The 20,548-nt window shown below is 37.2% G+C and overlaps 3 protein-coding genes and 1 long non-coding RNA gene across 4 annotated transcripts in view; all 4 read right to left on the minus strand.

Moving 5' to 3' along the window:
* LOC137396592 (uncharacterized) overlaps positions 1-20,548 on the minus strand; it is a 57,163-nt gene that overhangs the window by 16,043 nt on the left and 20,572 nt on the right. The gene's annotated exons all lie outside the window — the stretch shown is intronic.
* The window catches only part of LOC137396632 (uncharacterized), a 55,532-nt gene that overhangs the window by 12,814 nt on the left and 22,170 nt on the right, over positions 1-20,548 (minus strand). The window lies entirely within an intron of this gene.
* Positions 10,152-13,274, minus strand: LOC137396914 (uncharacterized). Its single transcript, XM_068083209.1, has 3 exons — positions 13,203-13,274; positions 12,981-13,026; positions 10,152-10,996 (listed from the first exon to the last, which is right to left on the minus strand). The coding sequence occupies exons 1-3, from the start codon at positions 13,251-13,253 to the stop codon at positions 10,527-10,529; spliced, it is 567 nt and encodes a 188-aa protein (XP_067939310.1). The 5' UTR covers positions 13,254-13,274; the 3' UTR covers positions 10,152-10,526.
* Positions 18,285-19,378, minus strand: LOC137396772 (uncharacterized). The gene is made up of 3 exons (XR_010978606.1): positions 19,246-19,378; positions 18,820-18,993; positions 18,285-18,666 (listed from the first exon to the last, which is right to left on the minus strand). It is a non-coding gene; the product is annotated as an uncharacterized lncRNA (long non-coding RNA).

Below are 20,548 nucleotides of genomic sequence, written 5' to 3' on the forward strand. Positions count from 1 at the left end.
ACCAACGCTGTAACCTGCTGAAACCAACAGGAGAGAACACAACCCTTGTAAGGATAATTATTTAATTATCCTATTTATTTGTAGTCATTTTGTGTGAGCTTGCTGTTAGTGACGATTATAAACGATATTTCTCCAACAATAACGACTTTATTATAGTAATACTAATCATGCATCCAATTCAAGAGTCCCACCCAAGCTGAACTGCCTAAAAAATAGTGGCAGTATTTATATTACATAAGCGATTGGCCTAGCGATTGACGGTTATCGTTCAAACCGACCAATCATATAGTCTTGCTGAATGCCGAGTTTCTAAGAATTTTTACATACAGAACAATAAAAAAGTATTGTTAAACAATGAGCCATTGTACCATAACAATCTAAACACTAACAAAAAGCCCAGAACATTCTACATGTACTGGGTAGCGAACAGTAATTGTAAAAAACAATAAGACATATTTTGATAACGAAAAGGGCTAATTACAAAATCTTATCTCGAGAAAACGTAGAACAAAAACGGAAACAATATTGTTTCCGATGTACCCATTTTCCGATGGTTTTGACTTTTTAGAATTAATCGTGTTGTGGCCTCTATCACTGCAGTTGTAATGTTGAGCTTCTCTCATAGGTTGACGGCTTCTCTGTGTCACAAATGACAGCTGTGTCATCATTGACTGCTGCGAGTCAGCTCATTTGCTTTTGTGTGTATAGCATATGCTGCATGAAGTTAGTTGGTATCTCTAAAAATGGTCAAACCTCTATTTACTCAACCAACTCTTTTCTTAATGGCAGAATATCGTCAAGTTCTACTTGATTAAATTTTGCTTCCCATTGAATGGTGGCATGATACTTTTGGATGATTTCTATTTTGTCATCCATATTACTAGGGGGAGATCATTCAAGTGAAGGTGTAACTTTTGTTGGCTATTTCAACCTTTTGTCCTCAATATTATTGTTTAGAATCTAAACTTGTTAGTTGCATGTTTTAATTGCTTGAATAAAAAAGTATTTTTTACTAGGAAATATCAGTTTTGCTTACAATCGCCTAACACCTTCACTAGTGCCTGAACCAGTGTAAAGGAGTTTGCCGGCCTTTACTTGGCACGATCTAGATTATTACATGAAAAGAATAGAATGTGTGTAGTTTCTTTCAATTTTATTGTCGAAGGAAATTCCACTAGCCGAGGGGTGTACGGCTATTTGCTCTGCTCAACTAAGTGAACGCGCTCCTTATATATAATAAACTCCCCGTTCTGGCTAACGGAACCGAGTAGGAACACCGGCTAACAATGCGAATAAATAGGACCGCTAGTGCGTTGGTATGACAACAGTATACATGACGACAAATGATAGCATAACGAGTAAAACAACGATATAAAATAAAGAGCGTAATGTTGTATTATGGTATTTGTTAGGCTCCGTTTAACGTTTGATAAGACGCTTTTATGGGCGTTCAGGTGGGGTGACGTGTGGTAGGGTAGTGTCATGCGGGCGAGTTGTAAGGCTGTGAGGTGTTGAAGCGGTGAAGCATCGGTGTTGGAGAGGTGTAGATATTCATTAAGTGTTTGGAGAAGGTGCGAATTACAAAAATAAATACAAGTGAGGAAGAGTAAATTTGTGGCAGGAAATAAACGTATTGTGTTGAGATGGAGAGCAGTTTTCCGAAGCTGGTGTTCGGTGAGCACGGTGATGGCTCGCGGGAAAGATTTATAGAAGAGATGAATTTGTGTATTGAGAGTGCTGTCGAGAGGAGAAGTAATGTAGTTGATGATGATGGCGACAGAGTAGCTATTACGAGAGGTTAGTGCCACTATTGAGAGCTATAGGGCATAATGGTAGAGAAGTATTAAAAGGTGCAGGGTTTGATGTAGATGGTGCAACTTCAACTTTTGAAGAGGCAGTGGATATTTTGCAGGAATATTATGGTAGACGGGAGAGCATGTTTGTGAAGGGGCATAAGTTTTTGACGGCTAGACTGGCACTTGGTGAAATTGATAGAGAGTTCTTGTTACAAGTTGAGAGTTCACTTGAGAGTTCCAAGCAGATATGCTGGGGTAGCAAATAATGCTGATAGAGTAAGGTTTGCTCTTATAGTGGCAGTTAACGGGTTGAGGGATAGAGAAGTAAAGATTTGATGAAGAACGCCAGTCTGATTTGATGGTTGTTACGTTAGGCATTGAGGGCTCGTGAGATAGCAAACAATTCAGACACATTCTTGAACACTGAGAGTAGAAGTACTGACTTGAAAAGCAAGATTAAGATGAAGGTAGCAAAGGTGTCAGCGTTTGATAGCCGTGCGAAGTACCGGAGTAGCGGTAGAGATAGAAGCTTTGATTCAGCAGGTAGACCTTCCGCTAGAAGTAGCCCTAGGAGCAGTAGAAGGTATTATGGTAATAGTAGTGAGAAGTGTGATACTAGTAGGTATGGGACACAAAGTCGGCAGTGTAACAAGGACAGTGGCAGTAGGAAGTATAGAGACAATAGCAGGGAAAGGTATGTCTCTAAATATGGAGAAAACAGTAGAAAAAGTTTGTTACAATTGCAGAGGTAGTGGCCACGAGATGCGGAGTTGCCCCTCCATTAAATGTTTTTTGTGTGTGGGCGACGAGGACTTATATCACAATATTGTAAGGATAAGGGTAGAGAGGTAAGGTATGGCAGTCGAGATAGCAGTAGGGAGAGGTATTGGGGCAGAGAAAGTCTGCATGATGTAAGGGATAAGTTGAGTAGACCCAGAGATTACAGTATGAACAGGTATGACAGAGACTATCAGTATGAGAAGTGAAAGATGGATAGGCATGATAAAAGGTACAGTGACAGTAGCAGGGATAGAAATGCAAGATTTGTTGGCTCTAGAGATAAATGTGGTGAAGATCAATGACTAGGCCAAAGAATTGTGCAGAATTTAGAAGTTAATGGAGTATACGTGGAGTTTACGTTTGATACTGGGCTTAGGTGTCAATAGCAACCGAGGCAACAGCCAATAAGTTGAACTTACGGTTAAAAAAAACTGTCGAAAGTTTTAAAATCTGCTGAGGGTAGTGAGTTAAAAGTGGTTAAAAGTGTAATAGTTCATTTGGAAAGTAAAGACAGGCATATGGATGCTGAAGTTCATGTGGTGAAAGGATTGAGAACGAACTTTTTGGGCATAACTGAGTTGAAACAGCTAAAATTATTTGCTGTTGTAAATACGTTATGCGAAAGCAAGTTTGAGCCTGTTAAAGATGTAGTTGCGTCAAAAATGAAATTAGGACCCATAAAAGGCTAAAACATCAGCTACAATTTGATGCCATTTTTGTCTTTGTAGACCAACCCTGTCCAGAGATATATGCGTTTGAATGAGGCCCTCTTTTAAAAAGCTCACGTTCCAGCGGGTGGCTATTTCGTGACGTCACAAGCTTGTTATCTGAAACGAAACCACAAGCGATAAATATGAGGTCGCTTCGTTAGCCAATCACGAGCGCGAAATTTTTATATAGGCCGTAATAAATGTTATCACTCGTAAAACGCGTTGTCTGTGATCTCGAAGATTCTCATCGTTACTGATTCAACGCGTTTCAACAATTACTAAGTTATACATAGTTTTAAAATGGCTTCAAGTTCGAGCGACTGCTACTCAGAGTTATCTGAGCAACTTTTAGTAAAAGATTAGAGTAGACAGCCTATGGCCAAAGCTGACAGGCGTCAGCAGCGTTTTGCTGCAAAAGAAGACAGAATGGAGGTAAATTAACTTAGAGTCTTCTATACTTTAGTAAATGTAATATTTTTTATAGTCATAAATACATATACTAATTAATAAAATGATAATTCTTTGCTATCTCCAATCATCGTTTCATAGCTTATCTGCCGTTTTACCTAGCTATAATATTTTTTTCGAATTTTCTTTGGTAAATTAGAGTCATGATTACAAATTATTTTCACTCGTAGGAAGTGGGTAAAATCGATTGATCATTGCAAATCTTTAATTTCCAGAACCAAAGCTTCGAATCGTTGGCTTGGCGTACTTGTGCCTTTATTAAATGTTTATTCGTTTTTAAAATTACACTCGCAATCTATTTAATTCCCAATTTGGAAGCTGTCAATAGATACGCTTTAGAATGACATATCTATGAATGACATATATAATGCATCTACTTTGTTTACATTTACTTGTTTTACTGATTACAGAATGTTTATGTCGTCCCACCAGCCGAAGAAGCTTTGTCATTGTGTGGAAACTGCCATAAAGGAGAAAGCGAGACTTGAATGCGTGCTGGATGATGTTTTGTTTGAGTTTGTTGCAGTAGATGAATTTGTCTTATTGTATCAGCTAATACTATGTGAGTGGCCACGACTTGATGAATATTTTTAATAAAAGCTTTATGCCGAGATGAAAATATTTTTGCTTGTAAAAATTATATAATAAAATAATATTGTTGAAGATAATGCAAAACATGATTTGCAGAATATTGTAGTGAATCGGATATGGTATATGGGGGTCCGCAGAACTGGAGAATGTGAGTTCAAATCCAGTTTGCAGCAGACTTCTCATCCTTAAAACTCTATCCCTGTCTATATTCTTTTCAAAGAGGTGGCTTGCTTATTTCAATTATTTAGCATTCGGTAAGAATACTAGTAAGAAACTAGTACGTAGGCAATAGGTAATAGGCGACATAATGTGGGCGGGGCTTATGGGAGGCTGTATATCGTTTATATGGGTAGCTGCAGAACTGTGCTGATACAAAGACCTAGCCTGTCTTGACAAGCTGTTGTTTTTGCGTAGTTGTCCCCCCGTCGAGCGGCGAGCAACAACAGCTTGTCACAAGACGTACTGCACCTGATGCATCAGCTGCACTTATAGGGAGTTGTTCTCTTCCGTCTACGCGGCTTGGCTGCGATGTTATTCAGGTCGCTCCATTGGTAATCATAACGGATTTCACGCAAAAATTTATGTAGAAAAATTAAAATAAGAACGTTTAACTGGCGACCCCTCTCTCCAGTAAACTTTATTAGAATTTGAGAACTTAGGCAACAACAGCAACTAAACATGTCGTTATTTGTGCCACAGGTGTCCTTTAGCGGAGATATTGCCGAAGCCGAGACTGGGCCGTAGTCTACACACACAAAATAACAACATTGTTGTTATTTTGTGTGTGTAGACTACGGCCCGATCTCGGCTTCGGCAATATCCCCGCTAAAGGACACCTGTGATTTGTGCGCTCAGTCAGTTTTATTTCTATTTTTGTATGTCAGTTTTATTTGTTCTTATGGATTTTATTTTGAGTTTATTTTATTCTTAAGTTCTACTAAAGTTTATCGCAGAAACTGGTCTTTGGTTAAACGTTGTAATCTTGTTTTTTTTCTACAGAAATTTTTGCGTGAAATCCGTTATGATTACCAATGGAGCGACCGACATAACATCGCGGCCCAGCCGCGTAGACGGAAGAGAACAACTCCTTATAAGTGCAGCTGATGCATCAGGTGCAGTACGTCTTGTGACAAGCTGTTGTTGCTCGCCGCTCAACGGGGGGACAACTACGCAATAACAACAGCTTGTCAAGACAGGCTAACAAAGACCGCGTTCTACATAAAGTGACTAGACAGAATTACCGTAGACCGGTAGAATTGGTAGTCGGTACCCAAATGTTTACACAACATTTGGAGAAAGTGAGTAGAACAAACTTTCAATTTTCGTTATTTGAGGCCTTTTAAACATTCATAATAATGCATCTGTAGCGGGATTTAAAATTTTATTCTAGCCAACACGAGCAAATACAAAATAAGATATATGCCAATAGAGCCGCGTAAGACTAGACTTTTATCGCAAATAGCCGATGTGAATACGAGAGATAGAGAGAGGTTGCCAAACGCGTGACATCATTTTTGGCGAGGCTGGGCACGTTTTTGTGGCCTGAGCGTTTTTACGGTGATCAGATTTTTTCGGTTTTAATCTTCAAATATCTTGGCAATGCGATCGCGTAACACAACAAACAACATATCAACTGATAGAGAAAAAAAAATGCTTTCTTTTAAGATCAACTTAAATTTTGACGCAACTACATCTTTAAGGAGTGTAGAAGTATTAAGCCAGTTGAGCCGTTTTCACCGAGAACCATTATTGCTGGGTCAAGTTATGTTTCAGATGATGTCAAGTTGCAAAACGTGACAAATAAGTCTAACAGAGAGCATTATGTTAAGAAAGGCCACAGAGATGATGAGGTAAATAAAGGTGCTGAGAAAGTGGCTGAACCAGTACCTGTAATGGAGAAAGTTTGCTCTTTTTAGCTGAAGTGTCCAGCACTGGAATGTTAGACAGAGATGGTTGTGAGAGAAAGGTAGCAGAGATAGAGAGGGAAGAGAAAGAGGTACAGAGGAAGACAAAGGAGAAAATAGCTAGGCTAAAAGTGAAGCGTAAGGCAGCAGTCCTGGAGTTGGAAAATGTCAAGGCATTCAGAGTAGCTGCGCAGGTGTTAGCCGAGGTTCAGAGGAAAATTGCTGGTAGCAGATCAGCGCTGATGGGTGGTCAGGTCGAGCTAGATAGGTCTGGGCCTATGTTAACTCCCAGCTCTGTGGTGCCATCCTCGGTGCAGCATTTACAGCCACTGTTACGGTCCAGGTAGAGAACTCCCACAGGAGGCCTGTCAAACCTGCCTCTTATTGGGGAGAGCGAGGTAAAGACAGAAGAGTTGGAGATGAGGTTGAGAAGTCCTTACTGACCCAACCAAGAGACTTCGGGCTAGTCGGAGTTGGTGGAAGTAGTGTTGGAGATGTTGGTGGAAGTAGTGTTAGTAGTGACAGTGGTCACGGTAAAAGTATTGGTAGCGGCGGAGGTCAAGGTGATGGAAAAGCCAGTGCAGACTGGCAATGGAGCTGGCAGTAACGAGGAGAGTATTTTAGACGGTGGCACAGGGTCAGACAAGCCAGAGGCATAGCCTATAGATACTGCCTTAACGGAGTCAAGTAACGAGCAACAAAAGTAAGGTAAGTTACTACGTCTGCTCGTTGGTAATGATGGAGTGGCCCAAAACAAAAAGAAAAAAAGTGCATGTTGTATTATGGGATTTGTTAGGCTCACGATATATTGGTGTCTGAGCTCAAGGCAGTACAAGTGGTCTTGGTAATTATGGTGAGTGGATAAAGCTGGATAAAGCTAGTGGATAAAGCTAGTAGAATAGGTAGTATAAGGCAGTATGGGGGATATAAGGAAGTGTAATGAACGACAGATGCTCTTCTTCTTCATCTTCACATCAATACATGTAAGTGTACATATTTATAAGACACATAAAGAGTAAAACAACGCATAAAATAAAGAACGACACATACAATGAAATATTTGCAAGAAGTGCAGAGTCATGGCCTGGTGCCCATCACACCAGTAATGACTAATGATCAATCTATTTGAGACAAGCTGAACGAAGGTGCACAAACTGAACATGGTCAAAATTGAATAAAATAACAAAGAAAATTCAACGTTGATGTTGTATGTGGATTCGGATACGTTATGCATAGCATAATTTCTCCCTAAACCCTCATGATCATGCTCCTAAATACTGTAATGGATTTACTGAGCTAAGCTTTCTCTAATTACATGTATCATAAGTGCTCAACTATTTTCGGATTAGCCCAAAAGCAGCTTGCGCAGAAAGCCCATAGATTAACACCCAGCCCTTGCTATATAAGCAAAGGTATTCCAGTGTTAAGGGGTAGGGATAAAGATATGCAACAAGAGAAGATACCCTAGTGAGAGGAAACAAAGAGCACAGAGCTAGCGATACGGACTCCAAACAACGGAACTAAAGACTGAGAGTTACGTCCTTAACCTGCATTAAGAACAGTGCGGTAACATTAAACTACCTTTGTGCAGCTTTGTATATCTTTGGTAACATATATATTGCTTAACATTCTTGCATTTACAAGTGTAACTGTTTTGGGTATTTATTATTGTAACTCATTTCAGCATTACACTTGATTGTAGTGAATTGTTCTAATTGTTCTATCTTCTCATGTTTATAGAGTTTGTGTGAATAAAAGCCATTATTCACTAGACACTTTGTTTGCAACAATTACAGTTGTGCATGAGAGCTATTACTCATTCGGTATAAGACAACTTGTACGCGGAACCCACTTGCTAGTGGTTAGTCAGCGCTGACTTCCACAACAATACCTATCCACGATGGAAGATTCGTCGAAGTTCGTTTTAGTTCCCTTTATTTGTTTAATCACACATACTTTTCAATGGAAGTTAAAACGACAACTACTAAAATTGTGGCTAAATATATTATTGTAATGCACAAACTTCTAGTTGTGATGAAAACTTATGCGCAACTCAGTAGTAGCAAAAGCAAAGCTGATATCAATTTAATTGTTTTCAGTCTGAAAACAGTTTAGAATTGTAAGCTTTAGTGCAATTTGTTTTTTTTTAAACAGTTGCTGGTATTTAATGACAATAAATACCGCCAAAAATTAACCTTTACGATGGAATACGTGAATTGTAAATGTTGAGATGTCGAAAAAAGAATAGGCTGTTATGGAAGAATGCGGAAGCCATTAGTTTGTTATTGATGCAGTCCGTTGTTGTCTTTTCTTGTAGCGTTGGTGTGGGGGGTTTTGCTACGACTCGTTATAAATTTTATTGTAGATGCTTTGGTTATTTGTGAGCGTGGCTAGTTTATCCACTTTTTATATTAAAAGATTAAGCCCGGTCAGATCTAAAAAAGATAACGATTTGTGAGTTTCTAGCTGCAATTCCTAACTCGGTTGCGGAATGTACACAGAAATAAATTTTGGCGCCTACAATTTAACTGCACGTTGACAAGGTCGTTTCTACGGAACTGCAAAACTGCTAATGCTAGTTGTACTGCGTAGTTGTAGTAGGCCGTTGTTGTAAATGGTTTATAGTATATTCTTGAATAGAGCTTGTACATTGATAATATTATTACAAACTATTACGTATGCACTACATTGCAAAGCAGTTATTTTATATGACTACAGCAGGTTTTGGCTTGCCCACAAAACAGTTATACTTTTTCTTCTAATTACAATACAGATTAGAACCTGACTTTTCAGCAATTATAAGCCTAGCTACAAAACAGTTATATTTCTATTAAATACATGTTAGAACCTGACTTTTCAGCAAATATTAGCCCAGCTACAAAACAGTTATATTTCTATTAAATACATGTTAAAACCTGACTTTTCAGCAATTATTAGCCCAGCTACAAAACAGTTATATTTCTATTAAATACATATTGGAACCTGACTTTTCAGCAAATTTTAGCCTAACTACAAAACAGTTATATTTCTATTAAATACATGTTAAAACCTGACTTTTCAGCAATATTAGCCCAGCTACAAAACAGTTATATTTCTATTAAATACATATTGGAACCTGACTTTTCAGCAAATATTAGTCCAGCTACAAAACAGTTATATTTCTATTAAATACATGTTAGAACCTGACTTTTCAGCAAATATTAGCCTAGCTACAAAACAGTTATATTTCTATTAAATACATATTGGGACCTGACTTTTCAGCAAATATTAGCCTAGCTACAAAACAGTTATATTTCTATTAAATACATGTTAGAACCTGACTTTTCAGCAATATTAGCCCAGCTACAAAACAGTTATATTTTTATTAAATACATGTTAGAACCTGACTTTTCAGCAATTATTAGCCCAGCTACAAAACAGTTATATTTCTATTAAATACATGTTAAAACCTGACTTTTCAGCAAATATTAGCCCAGCTACAAAACAGTTATATTTTTATTAAATACATGTTAGAACCTGACTTTTCAGCAATTATTAGCCCAGCTACAAAACAGTTATATTTCTATTAAATACATATTGGAACCTGACTTTTCAGCAATTATTAGCCCAGCTACAAAACAGTTATATTTCTATTAAATACATATTGGAACCTGACTTTTCAGCAAATTTTAGCCTAACTACAAAACAGTTATATTTCTATTAAATACATATTGGAACCTGACTTTTCAGCAAATTTTAGCCTAGCTACAAAACAGTTATCTTATTTCAACTTCGTGGACTTGAACAGCAAGTATTAGCCTGGCTACATAAAAGTTTTATGACTTCATACAAACTCAAGCTTAGAGTTATGAGAAGGCATTATCATTGTATGTTGTATGTAAAAGTTATATATTATTTAGGTTTACATAGCATCTCTCAACGAAATCTAATATGTACCAAATAGAAAAACCGTTGAAAAAGTTGAATACACCAAGTTGCAAAATTGTATAAAGAAAAAGTACACACTGAGTACAGCTGAGTACACACTGCCTTGATGCACATTCCGCTAATGCAAACAAACTGACTAGAAATACAGGATGGCTAAACTATATAAATGTATGCAACATAAAAGTTAATAAAACAGTAGTTACTACTGAATCAGGGCATCAAATAACAGGTAATACACGATAATAGTCCGGTGTGAACAAACAATAAAATTTTGTTTTAAAACATATTGAAGATATGCCAGTTATCCGCATACATGTGTACATTGGAAAGCATACCAAGAAAACGTATGTTTAGCTATGCGCAATGGATTTTTCCATACCATAATATGCTGGAGATGGCCTACTATTGTCATCTTCTGGAGTCAACTTCTTACACCATGACTCGTAAGCTTCTAGTACAGCTGGACTCAGTCTAATAAGTTGCCGACTAACGACCTGATAGTCAGAGCTACTCTCTTTAAGATAATATAAAATGGTCTCATTTACCACCTGAATATCATCATACATTCCAGATATATGCTCCTGTCGACAATGTTCGTAATCTTCGGCTGGAACTACATTAAATACACCATAACTAGTATGGTGTGTTTTATAGCGCTTCAGGTACTTGATTTTATAATACATAAGCTGAGCATCTAGTGAGACAGCAGGAAATTCCACAGGGTTTTCTGTAAGCTCCTTGCCATTCCAGTTGGTAGCTTCATGATCTTCTGTTGTCGTGAAACACTTCACCGCTCCTTCTCTGGGGGATTCTTCCTTGGCTATTACACAAATAAATAAATAGAAAACGTTACAGACTACTTCACAAAGTTTTGATCTAGTTAACCCTTTGCTTACAAAATCCGTAAAAACCCGGAATACGAGCATTGTCTCAGCGAACGGATCCCGAAAAAATTCGGCCTGCGATGGACCTTTTTAAAAATATATTATTTATTAAAAAAACAGCATTAAAATGAGTAATTTGATCAATTTCCATTGGCTTTGTAATACTGTTTTGAGGTTATAAATAATCCCTAATACGCATGTGCAAGCAATACACTTTGCAAAGATGTGATCTTTTATGGAAATCTATTCATCATGAACGCACGCGGTTGTTCAAGCACTGCTAAAAAAGTTTGTTTAGAGGAAGACATCGACTGGTTTGGAAGTGAAGAAAAGGATATCAGGTCGGAAGATTGTGGGGTAGACGATGAAAGTGAAAAATAAGATCAACAGGGTGAATTGGATTGCGAAAGTGAGAGTGAAACGGCCGGCAATGAAACCAGGAGTATTTACGGATTTCAAAGAGGAGCTGACTTACAACAACAAAAAATTACATTTTGCTGACAGCTTGGCAGGAGTATGTTCGAATTTTTAAACAGATAAGTATTTTTAATATTAAAGCTTTTTATAACATCGGCCATTATAAATGTTATATTTAACGAAACGAATAAATATGGCCTCCAAAAACATCACGATGCTTCGGAGCCTGTGGATGGTAAAGATATTTGGCGAGGTATTTATTTAGTTTTGCATATAAGTATTTTCAAAAAGCCTACCCTGTTGTCTTACTGGTCCACAATCCTTTATTATCTACACTGATTTTTAATAAAATTAAAAATAGAAAGAAAAATAGAAGCAAGTTTACTTTCTACTGTGCATTTTGCTGACAATTTTGAACAGCCTGCTAGCAATAGATTTTTCAAGTTAGATGTTTTTGTCATGATATGTGGCCAATTATATTCTGTTTTACTGCCTGGTAAATTCATATCTATAGATGAAAGCTTGCTGGCTTGGAAAGAACGACTTGGACAACCAGTTTCTTTACAAACTCTTGCAAACATATGACACCGTGCAGATGCTTATCATAAACCATTTTCACAGAGTTATTGCTTCCAAAAATGTATTTGTTATCGATGTTTTATGATAGAAAGGTGGCACCATTGACACATCACAATGTTGATAGAAATATTCACAGACGAATAACTTTGCAGGGACGATTTACAGGGAATAAATAGCTGCCTGTTGAGAAATTTCTAAGCTTTCAAATGCATATTCATTTATAGCTCTATTCCAATTTGCATGTAAGTTATAGCGAAGTTTAGGTGACATTGTCAGGCCTCCATTTTTCGCTGGTCTTTTGGGTCATGCACTGAGAATTTCGAGTGGCGCTCCCGCAATGCATCGGAGCTCATATTTCCACTTTCTATGCTCTCTGACGACCAATTTTTTTTGCAAATTGTTGAGAACCTATGAATCCGTGCAAGCATTATTTATACAACATTGTCAATTACCTTTATCAATTAGGAAAATACAATTGAAAATGGTGTATAAAAAATTAATAGCTTCAACAAATTGAGACTTGCTGGAAAGCATTTGCAAGCTATCTGCATAGAAAAAATATCAGCTTGTAGAGAAATTTCTCAGCTTTCCTATGCATATTAATTTATGTAACTATCAGAATTGTGATGTAAGTTACTGCAGTTTTTATGCAGTCATGTCGAAGGCTCAAATCGCCCTAGTAATTGCCTCCGTACGCTGGTATTTTCCCGGCTGTAAGCGCGTCGTAGCCAAAGGGTTAAGAACATGCATTAGATATATATAAAGCAGGTAATGTCTGTAGATGCCAACACTATACTATTTAAAGATATCAGAATAGTATTCTCATGCTCTAGATTGGTGAACACAGTAAAATAGGTTTTATGTATTAACATGATACAAATACACAACTTGTTAGCCTGTATGTGGCTTACATCTTCAACCTACCTGCTTCAATAGAGAGCTTGTTATCCGCCAATGCTCGACCATCTTCCTAACATAAATAAAGACAACTGGTTAAAAACGAAATTCAATGCAAAAATGTTAAAAAGTTGTTAGTTCAGGTTGAAAAAATTAAACCAAATAAGTGAGGAAGTATCTTAACATCTATTTACATACAAGATATACAGATGTGCTAAATCTGCTGGGAATAGTTATTGTTTCACATACCTTTATACTTGCCAATAATTCTTTACAGTATGTGGAAGGATTTAAAGACATATCACCATCTTTTCTATTTTCTAGCTCAAACGATTCAACATATCGTTGTGCATGCTGAAAATATTAATAACATTGTAAAAATGGAGATTCTTAGAATTATTCTTTAATAAGTTAACAACAACAAAAATGTGCCTAATATCTAGAAAGTTCAAGATTATTGCATAACCCCCTACAAGGAATCACACTAATTTTGCTGAAAAAACATTGTGGTTAACAGTGAAAATTGACAGAATAGGACTAGGTTCCTTAGTAATAGTTAATGTGTAGATAAATAATTCAACTAGACGTTTCCTGCTGATAATTGTTGAAGTCTTAAGACCTCTTCGAATGAGAGCGTCACTCACCTTGATAACATACAGTCCAAAGCTTACACAATCTTTCTGTGGCATAGCCGCCATCTCACTATCTGTCAAAGCATAATCAGCAAACCTCTCAACAGAAACAAGCTTCCTGCAAATATTGTTGCTAACAGTGAGTTTTTGGATTAAACCATTTATGCTAGAATGCAAAGGCAATAACTGTTGCTTTTTGTAAGATTTACCGACAAACCTAGTGAAGAATTTCATGCTCACCTTTTTTCAAAGGTCTGTTGTCCTTTGTAAGAAAGAGAGTCCATTGAATGAAGATTTCTAAGTTTCCTATCTACCAGCTGCAAACAAAGTACCATATACAACTTGGATATAAAGCTATGCAAGCTAATGCAAGTTGCATGTTATAGATACACGCAGAGCAAGTATTCCCGTGCCTACAAAACAGTTATATTATTCAAGTTACACGCTATATAAAAGATGTGCTGTTTTAAAATTTTAAAACAGTTATAATAACTACGCACAGCCATGCAACACTAATTGTTCTCAAAATTAATATCTTGACATAGTCTTTTAGTATAAAAGTGCAGCATAAGAATACTAACCATTAGAGAGTAGTGACTTCGCTCAGAATCATGTCTTGGTACTATAACAATGTCAGCAGGCTGGTCTAATCCGTTAGTGAGACTATCATGGATTAGTAGAGCATGAAACTGAAAATAAACATTTGATAAAGATAAAAAAAGTTAACGAATAATACAATATGGCAAAATCTGTTCTGCTCCATTAAGCGTTGCATAATATGTTTATAAAATATATATTTTGTTGATGTAGCAAAAATTATGATAAAATTAATTCCATGAGGAACTTTTACCGCTGATTAAATGAAATAGAGATATTTTGACTTTGATCAACTTTAGATCACAACCTCAAAAAGACATACCTTGATTGTTGATTTCGACTTGGAAATCGCCAGTTTTATGCCAACATCTACCACCTAAAATAAGTAAAATAAAATCTAAAACTTAGTCCAATATTTCGAAGGAAAATTACAATTAGAAATTTAACAGACTGCACTAAAAGATACTGTTGCAACACAAACTGTCATCAAGAACATAGTTGCTTATAAAACATATGTCTAGGATCTATTTTTAGCAGCGTAACATTTTAATAAGAGCAGTAAACCTTTGTGGTATTTTTCCAATGCATTGTTTTTATCACTCTTTTATATATATACCTTATATTTCTAGTATCTAGAATAAATCTAAGCATTTCCAGCACCAGCAAAGCACCAGTAACCATTCTTTAATGCCAGTAATCATTCTTAATTTTCAAGAAGAGTTTTGACTGCAAGCGTGCAGCACCATGCTGGCTCCACGATGCAGCTCGCTTTAGAAATGCAAAAAAGAAACAAATATTGCCCGCTAGAGCAGGACGTTTAACATTGATGTCAAAGGTTCTTTTTAAAGCTATACAAAACTATTTTCTTACGTCCATGGTACTACTGATCAAATATAATCGCCAACACAGCTACACAGTTTTCAAACCGAGTTAGGAACTGCGGTCTAGAAACTCACAAATCGTTATCTTTTTTAGATCTGACCATTAAGCCCAGTGCGACTGTTTAATTATTCCACGCCTTATTGCGTGTTTCTTGTGGTCAGATCTAAAAAAGATAACGATTTGTGAGTTTCTAGCCGCAATTCCTAAATCAGTTGCGGAATGTACACGTGAATTAATTTCGGCGCCTACAATATAACTGAGCGTTAATAAGACCGTTTCTACGCAACTACAAAACTGCTAATGCTAGTTGCACTGAGTAGTTGTAGTAGGCTGTTGTTGTAAATGGTTTTTAGTATATTTTTGAATAGAGCTTGTACATTGATAGTATTATTACAAACTATTACGTATGTACTACATTGCAAAACGGTTATTTTATATGACTACAGCAGGTTTTGGCTTGCCCACAAAACAGTTTTACTTTTTCTTCTAATTACAATACAAATTTGAACCTGACTTTTCAGCAATTATTAGCCTAGCTACAAAACAGTTATATTTCTATTAAATACATGGTGGAACCTGACTTTTTAGCAAATATTAGTCTAGCTACAAAACAGTTATAGTTCTATTAAAGGTTGACTTGCAACAAAATTCACATTACAGTTATTTGGTATCAAAAGATTCGCCATGTTTTACTCTGTTGTGTGGTAGGTGCCAAATATGTGGAAATGTGATTAAAAGCTCTTAAAAGCTCAAAAACAAAAAGCCGCCGTAGATTGGAATCTCTTGATTTTGATGACGTATCCGCGCTGTATGGTTATTGTCTTGTCACGTGATGTTCTCGCGTGAATTGAAAGGCCAATAAAAAGCTCAATATCAAACTTATCGTAGCAATAGTTTATGATAATCACTTCGGGTTTTACCTAAGACCCCGTATCAAATATAGATGCTCGCTACTTTACAGTTTCGGCTTGGCCATTCCGTTCGACTATTCATGTCTGAGTTGCGATCATAAAAAATGTCAAATTCTGAAGAGTTAAGACCCTGGCGTTTCGAGCCTGACGCTCTATCTGAAGAAAATCCTCAACAGAATAAAACCTCCCAGCAAGTAAGCACCGCCACTAGCCAGCTCTTATGTGCCAAGCTAGCTAGTAGTAATAGTTTTAGCTTGAGAGTGATAGAACGAATATTATTATATATGATTTTAATGATGATAATTATCGCTTCAATATTGCGAAAAAATAATTACAGATTTTTCTCGAATGACAACATTAACAATTTTAATATTTAAATCTAGTGCTGCACTGATATACTGTTGGATAACATCGACCTGATGTATTAGCTATGGTTGCATAGACATATCTGTTCATTTCTTTAGGAGCTAATACCACCGGCTACAGAGTGGTGTGCCTGCGAGCGTTGTCAAGACATGCCATCTCTTCCTGAATGTTTGTGCTGCCATTATGCTGAGTTTGCGCATTGTCTCCTTCACCGAGGGGAGCATGAATGCCTGCGTATGCATCCTGGTGTAATAAAAAAAGTGGACGACAATTACGACACCGAGTTTCCACCATTGTCGTCGCAGAACAAAACCCTTAAAACGGAAATGATAGCCCTAAAAAGGGCTGAGGTGGTTGGTGAGACTACTGGCACTCAAAAATCGATTTTGACTGGTAGCCCGAGAGGGTCACTGTCGTCCCCGATAGGATCTACCGATGGGCGAATGGTCTTGGACCCCACTTCATGCTTGTAAAAGCGAATGAGCTGTCAATCAGTGTGTACCCGTAATTGTAGACGTCAGAATGCGCAAGAGTTGATGACGTCTTTTCTAAGCCTATAATCCGGCAGCTTTAAATTGCTAACTCAACGGATCTATATTACGTTCATCGCAATTCAGACAAATTTGAATAGTCGTTTATAAGGCGCACGCTTAACACTTGTTCAATGTAGAGTGTATGTATGTATGTGTGATACTAGCAATTTTTTTATGTTAACCATTTATTACCATATTGTTCTAAGATTTGCATGTTACTATACAAACACAAAAACAATTATTAATACTCGTATTTCGTGATTAGTTAGTGACAAATGTTATCGTTTTTGTATTCGAAATATGTTATTGTGGAATTGGTTGACCTGATTACTGTGCAGCCAATCAATTTGTGGATTTTTCTTGGGATTGCTATATAACCTGCCGGTTTGATCATTGTTGGTGTGTTACTGCTTGGTACTGAGAGATATAACACCAATAAAGATGCTGCGTTCTTTACAAACAAGCTCTGCTTGAGTTGAAAAGCACATAGGTATAACATTCTTGTCACTGTTTCTGACTTTAGCATTGTGATATTAGCCAGCGTATCATAGCTGCATTCACTATAAGTGCTATTGACCGAACATCAAGAATTATTGCGCTTGGCTTGCTAGGGTGTAATAGTTGAGAAAAGTCACCATCGAGTCTGTTGATCGGCTCACCATCGAGTCTGTTTATCGGCTCACCATCGAGTCTGTTTATCGGCTCACCATCGAGTCTGTTTATCGGCTCACCATCGAGTCTGTTTATCGACTCACCATCGAGTCTGTTTATCGGCTCACCATCGAGTTTGTTTATCGGCTCACCATCGAGTCTGTTTATCGGCTCACCATCGAGTCTGTTTATCGGCTCACCATCGAGTCTGTTTATCGGCTCATCATCGAGTCTGTTTATCGGCTCACCATCGAGTCTGTTTATCGGCTCACCATCGAGTCTGTTTATCGGCTCACCATCGAGTCTGTTTATCGGCTCACCATCGAGTCTGTTTATCGGCTCACCCGCGAGTCTGTTTATCGGCTCACCCACAAGTCTGTTTATTGACTCATCAAGTTGTGTGAACTCGCTCTTGAGTTGGGAGTTGTCTATCCTTGTCGAGTAGAATTTACTTCACTGGTGTAAACGAATTTGTGGCGTCTCCACCCCTTGAGTTGAGGTGGAATAATTACCTGCGATATCATAGTGAGTTGGATATTCATTTAATGCCAACAACACCAAGGTTATGCTAATGTGTCAAGCATTATCTACAATTCTTGTGTTACACATTTAATGCATCAGTTGAACACACATATTCTGAACTCGTGGAACACAAGGAGAACTGGTATATTTGGCTTGTACACTTACTACAGTAGAGAGTGTATTAGTTTTATGATTTTATTATATAAAGATCGAGATTGTTTTGATGATCAGCAATTATTGTTTTTCAATAGTTGTTTTGGTAGATAATCTATTCCCATTTGGAGAGCCATCGCCAAATGCTCGGAAAAGGTTGTGTGCATACCGCAATCTTGTTTTGGTTTATGCCGCAAATCTTGTTTGCAAGTCTGCAAACTCTTCTTCATCATTCGTTGGTGGGAAAAGAGCCCGAATCTTAGACACCAAGCATGCAGGTAGAGGCCGTCGCTCACGGCGACAAATTTGCGGCATAAGCCAAAACACAAGCTTGCAGTATGCACACAACCTTTGTAACAACATCCGTTGTAATGGACCTCACTCTCAGGCCGTGGGAAATTAGATCGGACTGGCATCGCTTGAAGCCTTTCAGCTCCATGGTGTTAGAGCTGGTGGTCTCTGTTGACTGCAATGTAAAGAAAGTTACGACCAACAATTACTTTCACATTATTTGAATGAACTATTTAGCTAGATGAGCAACTTCATGTTTATGTATTGATAACTACTAAAAAATTTGGGTTTTTGTCAGGCTGTGAAGTAAAAACTGTCAAAGTTTTACCTTGACAAGATGGCTGCTGACTATTAAACCGCAGCTCTGATCCATCATAGTGTAGGCTCTGTATAGTGCGCAATGCCCCGGACTATCGCATCTACCGTCACCTGCCAAATCAAGCTCCCAATCGATTGCTGCCATCAATCCCTCGTTATGCAGGGTGTACTGCTCAGCAATACACTGTAAAATATTGTAAAACTTCATTATACAAGATTAATTTGTATCATTATCATTAGTCTAAGAATGTAGAATCCTCTTCCCCCTTTTTGTGCTATATTATGATGAATCAGAATTTTGAATTATAATATATTTTGCTTGAAGGATGACATATTTTCATTTCAAAAAAAAATTGTTTCTAAATGTTGTTATTCAATTAGTGTGCCAAGCTTTTACTCACATTTTCCAAGTTTATGAGTAAATATTAACACTCACACCATGTAAGTATTCTCTTTGTTGGTAGAGGCAAACGCTGTGGCTTGGTATTGCGATGTTCAGGAGCGACAGAAAACGGAGGTTCTGCGTAAGGCATCCGCCAGAAAAGAGTGATGCAGCTGCCAGCAGGGGGTTGATGACGTGAGCTCTGTTCACCCTGGCAGTTGTTTCCCAAGTGTACGATCGGTGACAGGAGGCACATGTAACCTTGAACTCTACCCATCCGCCTTCTCGCACCATCGTGAATGAGCAGGGGAGGGCGCAGGTGTGACAGTGAAATAGTCGCTGGAGTGCTGTCACACTTACTATTATTTTCTCCTCTTTGAAGGAGGATTCGGTTCTGAAATCACAACACAATAGTTGACTTGCAATAAGATTTGTACAACATCATTTCCTGTTATTATATCATATTTGCTTGATCAGAAAAAGAATAAATATATAGCCATGCAATCATGACACAGATTTTACAAAACCCTATCAGAATCCATGATATTGTAAACATAAAATGTGAGTAATAACTCTATGGATATTTTTTATATTTTGTCAAGTTTGGTTTAGTTCAGCTCTATCTTACATGTAATTGGAGAGCGTTTGACGCTGGCCAACATAGCGCTCAAACTCTTCCCAGTCTTCAGTGGTTGGCACAAACTCTTCATCTAATAATAATCAACTAATAATATTAATATGCTATTAACGATGATACCAGAAAATGACAATAACTATTTTATATAACATATCTATAAGTGAGTGGGGTTAAGAAATTTGACGAAATTAATCGTGAAACAACATTATTTTATCAATTATATATTAATATATTACGTTTTACAGATAGATATGCAGTATGAATTAGTTTTGTTATTATAATAAGAATAATACACGTAATTAAAAAGATAAAATACTAATAATATAATATTACAATTAAATGACATTAATATTGTTATATTAAATATAGATTAATACAGTACTATTAGGAGAATACTAGATAATAACCCGAGTTACAACTACTAATACAAGTAGTTCATAAAATAAATTACTCATGTGCTTTGGTGATATGTGGAGTATGCAAACAGGTTAGAAAACATGTCGTCTTTGAACTGGCGAAAACAAAGGTAAGAGTAAGCAGGCGAATAAATAAAGTTTGTCACATCCAGCTTCACCCAGTTGCTCCACGCCCGGTGAAGGTCTAGTCTTTTCTCAGCTCTTGGCCAAAAAAAGGTGCTTCTCAGTTTGGCAGCTGCACAAACACTATGTGGCGCGTTAGACATTATGACGAATTGAAATAAACAAGTTTAATATGAGATAG

This window comes from Watersipora subatra, chromosome 5, assembly GCF_963576615.1.
Source record: "Watersipora subatra chromosome 5, tzWatSuba1.1, whole genome shotgun sequence".
NCBI classification, from domain to species: domain Eukaryota; kingdom Metazoa; phylum Bryozoa; class Gymnolaemata; order Cheilostomatida; family Watersiporidae; genus Watersipora; species Watersipora subatra.

What these genes read in the sequence shown, in the direction of transcription:
- LOC137396914 (XM_068083209.1), bottom strand. Translation starts at nt 13,253, where the DNA reads ATGTCTTTAAATCCTTCCACATACTGTAAAGAATTATTGGCAAGTATA. An exon ending in AATTATTGGCAAGTATAAAG is followed by an intron (nt 13,027 to 13,202) that starts GTATGTGAAACA and finishes TATTTATGTTAG; the next exon opens with GAAGATGGTCGAGCATTGGC. An exon ending in CAAGCTCTCTATTGAAGCAG is followed by an intron (nt 10,997 to 12,980) that starts GTAGGTTGAAGA and finishes TTTGTGTAATAG; the next exon opens with CCAAGGAAGAATCCCCCAGA.